The 15,496-nt window shown below is 34.9% G+C and overlaps 1 protein-coding gene across 7 annotated transcripts in view; it reads left to right on the top strand.

Annotated features, from left to right (window-relative positions):
• Positions 1 to 15,496, top strand: part of CTNNA2 (catenin alpha 2) — a 454,729-nt gene that overhangs the window by 376,662 nt on the left and 62,571 nt on the right. The window contains exons 9-10 of one of the 7 annotated variants that reach the window (XM_025149523.2): positions 4,694 to 4,757; positions 5,073 to 5,150. The exons of 5 other annotated variants lie outside the window; for them this stretch is intronic. In XM_025149523.2, coding sequence (XP_025005291.1) covers positions 4,694 to 4,757; positions 5,073 to 5,131 — 123 coding nt within the window. In that variant the 3' untranslated portion in view covers positions 5,132 to 5,150. Of the gene's footprint in view, positions 1 to 4,693; positions 4,758 to 5,072; positions 5,171 to 15,496 lie in introns of those variants that run through there. One more of the 7 variants, XM_025149524.2, reaches the window with a different exon arrangement.

The raw sequence follows: 15,496 nt of genomic DNA, 5'->3' as shown, positions 1-15,496 counted from the left end.
GACTGAGCTCTCTGAGATTATTTTAGTCCATGGTGTCTGGTCAAAGATGTTCCTGTTTTCATCTTATATGCATTGGAAACTATCTTGGCATGTGATTTTAACACGACAGATGGGACACAGTGCAACTTGGCTGACCTCTACTTTAAGCATTTAAATAGCTAAAATGATTATATTACCATTAAATAAACTTCCAAGAACTTCTTAATCTGTAGAACAAGCTGAATACCTAACAAGGGCCAATTGCAACCCTGTAATTGCAGTGGATGAAGAGTTCAGTTTTCACAGCAGTTTCATGAGAATGAAACTTCCACTGACTTTAATGAGAACCATAGGGATAAAATACTTAGAAAACTTACTCCTCTCACTAAGAAAAGAAAACCAAAATAACACTGGCAGTAACAGGCTCTATTAAATAGGAAATAAAAGAAGAGCATCTGAAACTCTGCTTTCATCTTAGTAAGAAACTTTATTACAAAGTTAAGAAATATACATTATATAGATAATCATCTACAAGGAGACCTTTTGATTAAATTCAGTTTTGTATTTGTACCTCATTATGCAATTTTGTCATACTTATGTGATAATTATCATTATTATTTCTTCATTTTGATATCTGCTTAAAAGAGCTTTTCATTGTGTTAGAAGACATTTAGGGTAAATTTTTCTTCTTAAGTTTCTCATGTAGAGTATAACTTTGCATGTGGATTCAGCATGAATTCTGCACTTAAAAAGAAAGCAGAATATCTTAGTACTTGCCATAAAGGTGCAGGAGGCTTGCTGTAAAGGAAAGGAGCAACGGGGGGAAAGGCCACTATAGATGTAATTGAGAATCATGCAAATATATTCAGTGTTATGGACATGCAAGAAACATTGTAAAGAATAGTAGTTTGCCAAATCTTATTACTCAGATATTCTGTAAAGTAACTTCTCGTTTCTAGTCAATTTCTAATCTGCAAATTCCAGAGACTTTCAGACTCTCGTTTGGAAAGAGATTCTTGCTTCCCAGTACCTATTTTGAAGTCAATGCCAGAATTTATGTCACATGATGATCATAAGTCTTCTAAATTTCATTTTGTAATTGCACGTATACAATTAAATTCATTCTAGAATGTAAAGAACCTCTCTTGTAGTCATCTCAAATGCATTTGTAATACATTATTGTAGCTTCCTCTGATGTGCTATTTCCTCATCCTGCCTAGAAACTCTATATTTGGTATAGTTCTCAGTGCTCTTTTTGAGCATATTCTAAGTGAAGTTTTGCAAGTATTTTTTCTAACAATAGAATTTATTTTCTTAAATTATAACTATTGACTTCTCTTCAACCTTTTCAATATCAGCTTTGATCTCCTGGATGTTTTATCTGATCTGTTTTGTTTGGCCTTTACAACTGATTGTGCAAGTGTGATGCTTATTACAGATGATCATCCGTGTTTGTAACTGGTCAGAACCATTATAATTCTTTATGACTTATCAGACAATATAATTTCTATCTCTGCTTAATCTTTTCTCTGCTTTCTTTGTCTGATGGACATTGAGGTAATCTATGATCCTTTCACAGCTACTCCAAGAGCTAGCTCAAGCCTTTTTTATCCTAATAAATGTATCTATATTTCTGAATAAAGGAGGATCGGAGAACAAATGTAAGAACTGGTATTATTTAGTGGTTTTCTCTTAATTAAGAATATTGACATAGAATTTTTATGTTTCTTAATAAAACTTTCTTAAAGCAACCATTTGCATCCCTTGTTACACAAGGTACTTGCATTTTATGACAAGAATAAATTCTGAGGAACATATATAGATTTAAAGGGACAGGGTTCCGTCATCTGTAGAAACATGGTCGTGGGAGAGATTTTCTACTTTGCACATACACTGTTTTGTATATACTGTATATGATGACTTCAGTGGGTAGTGACCGTACCTGGGGCACTCAGGACAAAACACGTATTTCAACCACACAGCCAATACAACAGCTGAAACAAGTAGTTCCGGAAATGTCTTGAGTTTAAATTGTGATGGGCCCAAGGAAACTGAAATCAGTCAGAGGAAGACAATGTGTCAACAAGGCATGAGTCCTGGAACTGGTGGACCTCTACTTTTTGTTCTCTGCTGCTCACCTGGCAGACACCAATAAAGGGGTTTTTACACAGCGCACCCTACTAACTAAGAGGCTTTCATTAAGGTGCAGTGTACTCTGGGAAATACAAGGCGTGGAGCTGGGAATTCTGCAGTAGTCTCTTGTTTGTGTTAACCAGTTGACATATGAAGCTGTCAGCATGATACCTTGGAAATCGCTCTGTGCCTAGAGATTCTAGGGAGGGTTTCATTCTTTAAAATAAAGGCTTCTTCCCAGAAGAATGTTGATGTCTAGACAGACAGAATGATGATGATATGGGAAGCAACAAGTGGAAATTAACCTGGGTTTTTGTTTTTGTTTTTCTTTTTTAACTTCCTTTTTAGGATCTGTAATTTCAACTACTTTACAATGTACTGACATATTTTGTCATATCAATACCCTGAAATATCTCAGGAACACATAAAATGTCTGTGAAGCTCAAATTCTCAGGTAACTGATGATAATTGTCTGATAAATATACTGACATCAGTATGTGACTGTATAAGACTGAAAAAATGGTAGGATGGTGCGGGAAAACATGAGTTGCATGAAAAATCAGTAGAAATTTTCAGTGAAAAGGACTCTCAATTCAGATGTAAGATGGCTCATTAAATAATGTTGGAGGCATCAGCTGCTAATATAAACCCAAAGAGTATAGCCCTAACAGTAGTGTGTAAGGCTTGTAGGAGGCAAATAAATGTGGCCAATTTGTTGCATAGTAACATGCAAAGCCATTCTTTTGAAATGAATTCTTTGCTCAATATGGTCTTCAGAGCCCTCCAAACACATTAATGCATTGGGTAGTAAATCCAGAAACGCATTTCTATGTAATTACAGGTTTGAATTGTTCTAGAAAAGCCTAGAACTGGAGAGAATCTCTGTAAAATTTCTCATATGAATGCTTTCCCAGTAAGAAATGCCGTTTTAGGTCAACATGAACTATTTGTGAATGTTTACTGAATCTGGTCAATAGAAAAGTCCTAGAAATTAATAGGAAAGGTTGGAAGGTTGCAGTACTTCACTTTAAAATTGCAGAGAGGGTAGAATATATTGAAGAGGATATAAAATGTATTCGGTGTCAACCCGAGGCAATTTTTTTGTGATTATTTTTCATTGCAGACAATAAATAGAAAAAATGTATTATTTAAACAGCTCTATTTTTGGCATTCATTTCATATACAGATAGTCTGTCTGACATAGTTTTAAATTTTTATTTTCTTATTATGAAGGAGTTTTCCTGAATCTGTTATATGTGTTTATAATAGAGCTCTACTTTAACCTATGTATATAGTCTGCTTAATAATAGTCTTGATGGAATATATGAGGATAAAATTAATGCATTAATAATATGTTAAATTGTGTATGAATTCTTGTATATTTTATGTGCATGTGCATATAATATATAATATGCATATTTAAATGTGCATTTTGCCCGTTTCCTGCAGTAGTGTGTAATATCAAACATGATGCCACTACTATTGAATTATTTTACTCAATCCCACTCACTTTGTTCAGTTAATGTACACTTCATTATATTATACTATATTATACAATGTATTGCCTTCCTTAAGTTAAAATACAAAAGTGCTGGTGGTTTTTTTGTTTGTTTGTCTGTTTTTGTAAACAGCCTTCTCATTATAACAACCACCATTCTTGTTTGGTGAGAGAAATAGGTGTTAGCTGTGATTGTGGTGATGAACACAGTTAGTTATTAAAGAAAGTAAAATTTTTCTTCACAATATTTAATGTTTATTTTAGATGAGAAAACAAGATGATATAATCTTGGTTATTTCCTGTTTTAAAATATTTATTTATTTTAAGGTACTCAGAAGCCACAGTTGGCCAGAAGCAAAGAAGCCATTAAAAGGAATCATTTATATCTTGTTTCCTATGGTTGTCTGTCTTTTTGCTTCTGAGTGAATACATTGCATGAGATACAAGTTCTATAACTTGAGTTAGGAAGGAAATACTTCTTACTCTTCAAAAAATATTCTGAAGAAAGGGATTGTTTTACCTTGAAACGTGAGCTAATCTTAGAATAATCAGAAAAAAATATGTATTAGTGTTTCTAAACTCCATAGCTATTTAATGTGGATTCATACACTCTAGACATAAGATAGTATGTGTAATTATTGTCTTTATTTCAACTCACAGTTTCTAACTCTTGGAGAAACACACTAATAAACAAGCAGTGATATTTCTTCCATTTTAAGAGTAAACAAATGGGTAGGATTGATTTTTCCAGAACTAGAATTTTCTTATGATGTTTAACTTCTTCATTCTGCATCTGACAAAAGGGTGACTTTTTATTTGAAACTCTGTTTAAAAGAGGTTCTGAATTACATGTAATTGACTGCATTTGGTTTCAGATCAAAACCTTACTTTTCACTACATATAGTGCATAGCGTTAAACCTACATGCTAGGAAGGTGACAGGTGAAAGTGTTTTGTAGCTGGTTGGTTTGAATGTTGTCTACAATAGTTAAAGGTGTGGGCTTGAGCACCTTGAGGCAAAGAATGGAAATAGCCCTCGATGTCTAACAAAATTGTTGTGTCTTCTTCTCAATGTATTTTAAAGGCAAGGAGACTCTACTACTGTTGGAGAAACAGAATGAAAATGGGAGAGGTCATAACATTTGCAGGTGCTGACAGAAATTTTTGCCTTTGTTCATTCATCTGTGTTATGAAAGCAGAACCTGCCTGAGATTTTGTAAAGTTGTTTTAATACCAATTTCTCTGCTCTCGAAGCTGGTTTTCATTGCTATAATGCTGCATGAAAACCCAGAATATTGCTTTGATACAGAAAGCAATGGTAGCCTAGCTGAAGTCTGAGAACTTAAGACAGATTTTCTAGATTTTGTGAAATAAATGAATAAACCTAGGTAAGAATAAATACATTTTTTGGTATACCAGTACTAAATTAGCTAAGTTTTAATTTTTTTAAATATTTTTGACAGAACTTGAGCTCCCTCTGCTCCTCCCTTCAGAATTCAGCCACCATGACACAGTGAACTGATTAAGGAGAAATAGTTACAGAAAAAAAATGATAATAATAAAATAAAATAAAAAAAATAATTATTGTCTCTGGTTAATCTTTGTCAGTACTTTATTTTCTCATGGACAAAAGATAAAATCTCTTTAAAGCAGAGTTAAGACATTACTGATAAGTTAAAATGCATTCCAAATACATACCAGTTAATTATACATTATCTACCTTTTACAGTGGACTTAAGGTTTTAGCTTATTAAAGAAGAGAATTTGTTGCTTGATAGCAGCAGCTGTGCTACAAATGAATATTAAGGAAGATGATTATCGTAGTTAATTTGAAAGTATTGTGTGCCAGCAATCTAACAAAGAAAACTTTAGTCCCACAGATCTTCACAAATTGTTCACAATTTTGATAAAATAATTATTGTTTGGATTTGGTATAAATTATTTTTTTAATTGACTTATCCATTACATAAACTGTAAAATTCCTTCCCAATTAAAATGGAGAAATTAAAGAATTTGTGTAGTGATTTAACAAATAAAGAGCTTAAATTTCAGTTTGAACAAGTAAACACTAAGCAGCTTGTAAAAGACAGACTCTCAGTGGTCTGCTTCAAGCTTGTGACTTCAGTATCCATTCTGTCTGCACTCAAGTTTAGGGAACTTTTTGGGAACCCACAATCTGAGATACTTTTTTTCTGAAAAGTATGTTCATCACTCTGTGTAAGCTAAATAGATTGGTTTGGAGAGTAGTTAGCTTTTCCTTTCTTCACTTTGATACGAATGTGGCAGTAATGAACTACTGTTTGCTGGCTGACCTGGACATTCAAGGAACTGTAAGGACTTTGTGGAGTAGGGGGCAGAGAACTATAAGTAAGGATTGTCATTTTTTATCATTATATGGCCACTTTCTGTATACTGAGGTGAATATATAGAGATCGGGAAATCACATACTGCCATCCCTTGAATAACAAAGCCTTTTTTTTCTCCCTTCCTCCCTTTCCTTCCTTCCCTTCCTGTCTGTCCATCCATCCATCCCCTAAAAGGAAAGAGTACTTCTATGTAGGCCATTTGGGAATGGAAGTATGAAGTTCAAATGTAAAGAGCAGCCCACTAAAGGCCAATATGTGATTCTATAAAAACATAAAGATGCTTCAAAATACTTTGGAATCTTTCATGATATATTTCAAACTTGTACTGGCATTTTTGGGTATCCTTGCTTAATTCCAGTTTGAGTCACATTTCTTAGGAGGAAAAAAACATCACTTGAGAGTTCTCCAATTGGCATTTGTCTGAAGGGCATGCTTCAATTGCATTGCATAAATCCAGAGTAATAACAGGAATTCAGTCCAGTACGTCTAATTATACCAGTATAGAAGAATGCAGTATCTGTCCTATTTTATATTTAGGATTTTTCTAAAGTTTTTTTCTTAGCTGGAATGTTAGTTTGAATGTCAGTGTCAAATGTCAGCTGGCGTGTTAAAATGTTAGTTTGTTGTTTGCATCTTTGTTCCTTTAGTCCATGTAGATTAAACTAGCATTTCTCAGCTTGTTGAACCAGTGTAGGTTGTTTTCCCCTCGCATAAATCATGTGAATTCAAGTAGAACATTATGACTTTCGACTTGACTGTGTTTTCTTTTAAGCCATTCTCTAGAAATGAGATCAAATTATTTGAAGTTAATCACTTCTGTGCTCCCTTCTGAAACTGAATGCTTTCCTAAACTGGGAATGGTGCAACGTAAAAATCACCTGTTCTTCTATTCTATTCTTGTCTTCTATTCTAAAATGAATAAAGCTGATCTCAAGTACACCAGTGTTTTCTCAACATGATTTCTGCTCAAATGTCCTCGGTTAATGTTCATTTACCATCATTTATATCATTTTTTTACTTCTAAGAAAAAACAATTTAAGAATTTTGACTGATAAATAACCTGGAAAATGTTTCCTTGTTATTTATTTATTTTTTTTCTAATAAAAAAATCCTTGAGTGGTTGTGTAAGAGTATTGGTACCTGTGTGCTTGTCTGTGTGCGTATTTGTATGATGCTATATTTTCTCATTTTAACCACAGGTAAATAAGCACTACAGCAACATACTTGTAACCTAATTTTAATGACACTCTGTGTCACTGCACAATTATCTGTGATTTTGCTGTGTTTTGTGGTGTTTATGAAGATTACAACATAAAATTAGTATAACAGGTAGCAACCAAAATCATGCAGACCATTGACTGTCATTCAGAGTAGTTTCTTATACTGCAACAGCCTAGGGTAGGTTTTGTTTCCATTGACTCATAAATGAAATTGGTTTTCCTGTGTTTATGCAAATAAACACTTCACCATCCATTACGTTCAGACTTCTGAGCTCATTTCTCCTGTCACTCACCACTGATGTATATCAGGATTAATTCTACTGAAGGTGATGATGAAGTAGTCCTAAATACGTGGGAAAAATGGATGATTTGGTAGTATTGATTTGATAGCAAGCTTTGAAGAAAGAGAAAAAAAAATAGTATTAAAAACTTCTAGCAATGTGAATCCAAGTTGCAGCATGTTGTGTTGCCATTTGGGAATTGCTGTCTCTGGGACAAAACCCTGTTGCATGTTTGGTTCTGAGACACATTGTCAGAGCACTTGTGCCGTTCTTTCCTCTGTCCTTTTAACTGGCAGTAAGCTGTCATCATGGAAGTTGCCATGGGGTTTAGAGAGCTAAAAAAATATTGCAGTGGGAAAAAAAGGGAAAAAAAAAAAAAAAAGGAAGAATTTAAAAAATAAAATGTTTTTAAAAAGCGTCAGTTCCCTGACAGTGGAAAGAAAAAACGTGCATATAACAGCTGGAACAAAAAATATTCACTGGCTCTTTGGATTCTTGTTATTCTGGCTTCATTCTGATGCAGTTTCTTCTGTTTAATATCAATTTGTAAAACTGTGTTACATGTTCACTGACCCCTGATAACTAAACAAATCCCAGTGTGCAGCTAGATGAATAAATCCCAGTTTAATGTATGCTGATGATGGTTCAGTGAATTTATAATAAATTAACCATTAAAAAAAGCAGGTTGGAAGAAAAAGCAATAGAAACAATCTGGGTTTGTGATACAGTATTCATTTCTAGTGGCAGTGTACTATTGATATGTTTTTAAACAGACTACAACATATTCTTCAGTCAACCAATACTGTGGTGGACTTTTTTTTTTTTTTTTAAGGATTAGTAAATCCTATTTTGTTTACTTCTTTATATACTTGAACTGGCACTAGGAAGACACTATAATGGGAGGCCATTATGTAAACAGAGGATTGAAAACCAAGCAACTTTTACTACATATTACATACTGTTGGTGGATTGATTATAGGATTCATTTCTACAGTGGTTTATCGAAGAGTTCAACTCATCAACTCATGTTCCGTGAGTCAAAGCTGGTGCAAATCGCTAAGGCTTTGCAAAAGTGGAACAGAGCTGCAGTATATCATCTGAGGATCTTCAGCTTTGTCTCACTGGGCGAATTCAATTAAGAAGTTTGGCTGTTTTGGTTTAGCGTTGGTGAGTTTTGTATTTCTACTTTAGAATTGTCATTGACTGAAATGTCGAAAGTGATCTACAGTTCTTTACTCTGCAAGTGCTTAAATATTTTTTAGAGCTACATTTGAACCTCCTCTGCCTCCTTCTTATATGTGCAGTTTAAAGAGTATATACATATAAATTCCTGACACATTTTAATCAGTTCAAGGTTTCTGTTAACATTTCTCATTGTTAGAACAAGGATTGGCTTTCAAATACGTAGAATTGTTGAGCTGACAGTGTTAAATTTTAAATAGTATAAGTAGTGCTCAAAAATAACATTATATATATAACATTATATTTGCATTATTTGGGGGTGTCTAAGACATTACAGATATCTGAGTAGAGACAGCAATAGCAATGCGTTAAGCAGATCAGAGAAACCAGTGTGTCACCTCTTCTGAAGATAACTTGCCAGAAAAATAAAAATCCTTCAAAGATATATTTTAACATTTTTCCTTTGGTCTTCCAAGCTTGTGAAGGTAGTGTAGGAGCCTAGGTAATACGTGGAAATCTAATTTACAAGATGAAAATGCTTAGGTTCAAACACTGATCCATTGTGATGTTGTTTCAAGTGAAGAAAAGTACATGCAGAATAGAAATTTTGAAGGGGCATCAAAATTTCTTTTAGATACAAATGTCTTTTGCACTGGCAGATGAAACTTCTGTATACATCACACTTCAAGGGGTTTTGTTTGTATTTTTTCAAGTACTAAAGTTTAGTGAAATTATGATCATATAGAAGTAGTTCAATGGATGAGAATAGCCTTAGTACTGTGCAGTAGGTGTGTATTTTCTTGTTCTTTTCACTCAAACTCTAATAGCTGAGATTAAATAGCTATCTAATAGCTGATCTAATAGCTGAAGTCAGTAAAAGATACATGTCATTTTTCTTGATGCCATTACTCAATCTTAACATCACAAAAGTGAGTGGGCCCTAGTTCTGGTTAGTGCTTGCTCATTGCAGTTGGTCTGGTACATCTGACCTCACTACATGCTGTTGCAAGTTTTCCCCACTTGCAGGTTTCACCTACAGCAGTAGAAATTTATACAGCTATCTTCTATGTAGATTTGTGAGACTGGGTTTAACAAACATCTGTCATGCATGGATCAGGTAGAGCTTATCCTGTCTTCAGATGGGCATCATCTGTCAAGTTTGCTTTCGGCTCTAATTTCCCCAGCTTCCAGTAATATTATATTGTTATGCAGTAGGAAAGGCGCTTCAGATGAAAGTAATCTAACTTAACCAGAATATTCCCAAAATTAAAAGAAACTTGATTTGCCTATCTTAGTGAATGACATAGGGATGTCTTGCTCTCTGCATGTTCCACAGACAAGCAGTCTGTGGGTTAAAGAAAAATATCTGGATGTAAACATGGGTGAAATCATTGCTTCTTAAAACAGGATGTAACGGGCCTGACAAGAGACTTACTGATGATCTATTTTATTGGATATATGCTTGTATTTCCTATATTTTTTTTTCCCCTTCTAAGAATATATGAGGAAACATTTCATTTAGAGATGGATCTTGGAAAGCTGAATGATCACCTCTTATTTGACAAAGGATACCTTTCTGATCAATATAGGGAAGAAATAGACCTTTCTAGTCCCATAATTCACTCATTCGCCTGTGGTTGATTTTAAAGGTGATTTAGTGAAAAGGTCATGTAGAAGCCAGAAACCAAAGTACTAAAGGAACTCCTTGGTCTCACCTAGTATTTCACATATCCAGAGAGGTATCAAAGGTGTTGTTTTCAACATGCCACTATAAAAGTTCCTATAAAAAGCATAGTAAAACATCCTGTTACTACAAACCTGTCTTCTCATAACCACCACATAACCCCACAGAAGCAGTAAGTGTAATGTTTCCTAGTTGTGTTTTTTCAGATGTACAGTTCTTGTTGTAGTTTGTAGGAAGAAATATCTTTTATTAGACAAGCAGCTCTGTGAACACCAGATGTTATGAATATTCGTTACTTAGAGATTTGTATTTCTGGCCAAGTGTCAGATCCAGCTGAAGGTTTTTCCACAGAATTTATGAAGCCTCTCACCTATTCACATTCCTCAGTGTGGGCTAGTAGGTATATTCATTCCTCGGTGACACATTAAGGGGCTAATAAGGCGTGTGTCCTTAAAACTATTACCTATTTTCCTTTATTATTTAGGAATATTATTACCACTGAGGTCTTCATCTGCTAATCTGCATTAAATTAATCAAAACCTTAAAAAAAAAATATTCAAGTGGACTGATTAAGAGACTCTGGAGTTCTGTCATGGACCTATCGGCCTTTTGAACTAGCAGTTCATAATGGAGCCCAAGACATTATTCATATTCTTATTAAGTCTAATAGCAGAGGGAATGGACTTACTATACTGGTCTCTGAACACCAAGATGACAATAATTTGCAGCACAGTGAATTGAAGATCTGTGTGCAGTCCCATCTAGAATTTTGATGTCAGTTTTGATTTCTTGGATAGATGTTTTTTCCCATTTAATGGTTAATGCTAAAAGTTGCACAAAGAGCTCTTGATTATCGAAACTCATTATTAAAAACTATTTGCGTGTGAGCTGCATTTATATGACAAGTGGCTTTTTTTTTTTTTTTTTTTTAATAAGTCAAAGGAAAAGCCTGAAAAAGCCTAAAACAGCACTTTGTAATACATAGGAAGTAATCTTGGTTTTGTTAAGTGGTTTTGAGTATTTATGAGCTAATGATGATCCTCTGAAAAGGTAATCAGCTTTCATGCATAGAACTGCAAATGTGTGAGAACAGGGATATAATGTAAGACTGAGTCAGAAATATTGTTTCTGTAACAATTTTTAATCAAATAAACCATATGGTTGAGTTTACAACTAAGACAAGTATTTCCATGTTTATATCAGTACCATAGTACAAGTAAAATTATAAGAACAAGAATGCAGTCTTAAATTAAGGGAAAATATAATTTGAATTCCAGCGTATGGAACATTGAATAGTGTTGGTTTTTTTTCTTTTTAATTATATATTCCATATACTGCTTTCCCATTAAATTATATGGATTTCTTAATATCACATGCTTGTATTTTAAAAATTGTGATCCTAAATATGACTTTTTCACGAAAAAAGAAACTGTGCTAGCAGTAAAAAGGACTACTCAGGAGATGAGTAAACTTAATGATATTTTGATCAAATAAGAACTCTCTCCATGCCAGGTTGTATTGATAGGATAAATAGAAGATGAGGCATCTAACACTGACGCTTAGTCAACATATTCTTGCTTTGGGCAGATGACAACATGTTTGCACTAATGTTGAACTATTTCTAAATGATTGTAAAACTCTTTTATAGAATCATTGCACAAAAATCACCGGCAAAAACTATCTTTCTCTGAATGTGGCTTACAAAGCCTTTAATATGTTATTCTAAGCAAAAATATCTTTGTTCACCCCTATGAAGGCAATCATAATTTTTTACAGCTTTTGTGGAAAAAAAAATTGTATTTTACATCCTCTCTACCACGATAATCTCAGATTTCTTTAGCAACCTTTCTTCTCATGCAATACCGCCAGCTTTTCCTCCAGTCCTTGTGATGGTTACAGTTGCTGTTGTTGTATGGTTATACATATATAATTTGAAGGTGTCTCTACCAGTGCTATCAATCATAAGCAGCTGTGATAGATTATTACACAATTCTTTCTAAATATGCTCAACTTCAGCTCTAAAGTTGGTTCTATCTAGCTCAAAAATTGCATTTCTTTAGGGTTCAGTAATTGCAATTTGTGATTATCCCCTGAGGTCTCTGACAGCACACTGTGTTAATATCTTCAAAGCTTCTGTTTCTATCTTGGGCTTTTTTTTGTGTTCTTACTACAATCTCATTTTTTTTCCAACAACATTCAAAATATCGCTCCCTAATAATGTAGCTAATGTTTAATTATCACAGCCTAGTCAGGCATGCATCACTGTTCCAGGGTCACTGAGTAGTTTGCCAAACTAGTGGACTGTTATTAGAAAGATGGATTACTTTGGTAACTACACACTATTAATATTTATTAATTATAGCAGTGCCAGTGGTGTGTTGTCAAAACAGCTTTATGGGATCAACTCATATACATTGCAGTCTTTTAAATCTTGTTTCCATAGGACACCAATTGCCCCTTTGTCCCTTGGGTATTTCAGTATACACTGTTCATAATTCATTATGTGTTTTAATAACAGTGGCCTTCCTAACAACTGGACAAAGATTTATATAAAAAAGCTGAATTTATTCCTTATTTTTGTTGGAATGCAAACCAAGAAGTTCTTTTGGCAATTTTGCGTGCTTTGGGGCATAAAAGATACTGTTGATTAAGGTTTTTATTCTTTGGCATTACAGAAATGTTGCTGTCATTTTTTGTGTTCCTCTGTATTCCTTGTTTATTGTTTTGTTTTGTTTTTGTTTGTTGTTGTTTTTAGTATGAATAGCAAAATGTGGAAGAACAGTTCTAAAAAAGCCTTTACCTACTGTCAGATTAAACAGAAAAGCAACCTGATCATGCTAAATGAGGTAAAGGAGTGTCAGAGTGGATTATTGTCTCTGACCTCTACGCAAGGAATTCTTGTCACTGGTTTTACCTTCACTTTCTGCAACAAGAAGAAAATACGCGTATCATTGCAATATAGAATACATTTATACCTCTAACTCAGAAAATCAGTAAATCACATTAATTCCACTTATCCTACCAAAACTCAGCAGCTGTGTTAGCTCTGTGGTTTAGAGCAGCGTATCTGCTTCATGGCTGCGTGACTAGATAGACCATAGAGAACAGATTACTTACGGCTCCAACAGCTGCTTTCTTGTAGGAAAATGACTGCTTTTTATCACTGCACTGCTTTGTTTCTCAAGTAGACCAGTTAAAGCAGGAATCTGCTTTTAGCAGTATTTTTTTTAGGCTAACTCCTGCTCTTAGTTCCTCATGGGTCACCACAGTTGTTTGCTGGTTATAACTTTGTCAACAGATGCACAGAGAGAGTGTAAGAATATGAAAAAAGAATTCAGAAATGGCTCCAATCTGAGGAGTAAATCTTTGAAAAGATATATCCACATCCATCACCTGAAGTTGAAAACCCACTGCACTTCCTACCCTTGAGGCAGGGAGCCCAGGAGAGATGCCCTCTTCTATCTCCATCTTTTACCAAGCCAGCCACGGGGCAGGTGTGTAGGTTCCCCGTTATAACTGACTATCAATTAATTATATTCCATCTGGATGACTTGGAAGTACACTCTTTAAGTACAAGGAAGAGGATCATGTGTTATTCCTAAGGAAGTTTGCCACCAAAGCAGGAAGCATTTCTATTGATTTCAACTTGGGGCAATAACATTTCCACCCACTTTTCTGAATTCCTCAAATTCTGGTCTATTTTAAGAGATAGTTGGGCACAGAACCCATACCAGATGTGTGCCTCGAGTTCTAATTGTGGGAATGTGTCTTCATGTACAGTAAGTGAAAAAGTTGTGAACCTGTTCACTCCAGCTGAAGATGGGACTTGATAGTTCTGGCAGTGCTCCAATCTAAGCACCTAGCAGCACTGATTAAATAAATCAGTGATTCCAGAATCCTTTTTTTCAGTTTCAAATTGGGAAATTGCTCAGAAACAATCACCTGTATTTTCTATAACCAGTTTGCTTTCCTGTTTTCCATGGAGAAGGCTTGGGCTTACCCTGCTGAGAAATAGACAGTCTGGAATATCAGTCTGAAACTGGACATATACACTAGCATCATCAACACATCTAGTGATCACCTCTCTTGTTTTAGGAGGCCTTTGAACCAGTCAGGAGTGTTTATCACAGTTGGAGCTCATCAGTGCTATGTAGAAACTTAATCTGTTCTAGGAAGGAACAGTTGTATGCTCAAATTCCATGTTAGAAAAGAAAAAAATAGAAAGGTCATCATGTCTAAAACCATTATTCTTGTGTTATTTTAAGATAAAGAGTCAGGCATAATACAATATCCATTTTATGTATTATTTACTGTCAGCTCTGTAATTGAACATGAACTTTGTTATTTCTTAACTATGAAAATATTGAAGTAGAATCATTTTTCAAAGTACTTCATTTTTAATCTCACCTCCATTCTATCCTGTAGACAATAATAATGGCATGTATCAGAACTGACTTGGGAAATGGAAGGGAAACAGATCACTTTAATAGTATGTCATAGAAATTATCTGAAGCTGGGATTTTTGCATTTTAAACTGACCTTCGGTATGGCTTAGGCATCTAATGTTCTTATGTTACTTTAAAAAGTCTCTGTCCAATACACACTGAATTTCTTGGAGTCAAAGGTAATTTAAACTTTACCAAAAGCAGAAATCTGATTTCATTCTATGACAAGGTGACCCGCTTAGTGGATGAGGGTAAGGCTGTCGATGTGGTCTACCTGGACTTCAGTAAGGCCTTTGACACTGTCCCCCAGAACATCCTCGTGGAGAAGCTGGCTGCCCATGGTGTGGATGGGTGTATGCTCCACTGGGTAAAACACTGGCTAGATGTCTGGGCCCAAAGAGTTGCGGTCAATGGAGTTAAATTCAGTTGGCATCCGGTCATGAGCAGTGTCCCCCAGGGCTCAGCTGCTTCTATTTAACATCTTTATTAATGATCTTGATGAGAGGATTGAGTGCACCCTCAGTGAGTTTGCAGACAACACCAAGCTGGGAGGGAGTGTTGATGTGCCTGAGGGGAGAAGGGCACTACAGAGGGATCTGGATAGACTGAATTGATGGGCCAAGGCAAACTGTATGAGTTTCAATTGGGCCAAGCGTCAGGTCCTGCATTTTGGTCACAACAACCCCAGGCAACCCTACAGGCTGGGGAG

Source organism: Gallus gallus, chromosome 4 (genome assembly GCF_016699485.2).
Source record: "Gallus gallus isolate bGalGal1 chromosome 4, bGalGal1.mat.broiler.GRCg7b, whole genome shotgun sequence".
Lineage (NCBI taxonomy): Eukaryota > Metazoa > Chordata > Aves > Galliformes > Phasianidae > Gallus > Gallus gallus.
This window is presented reverse-complemented; position numbering and strand designations above follow the sequence as displayed.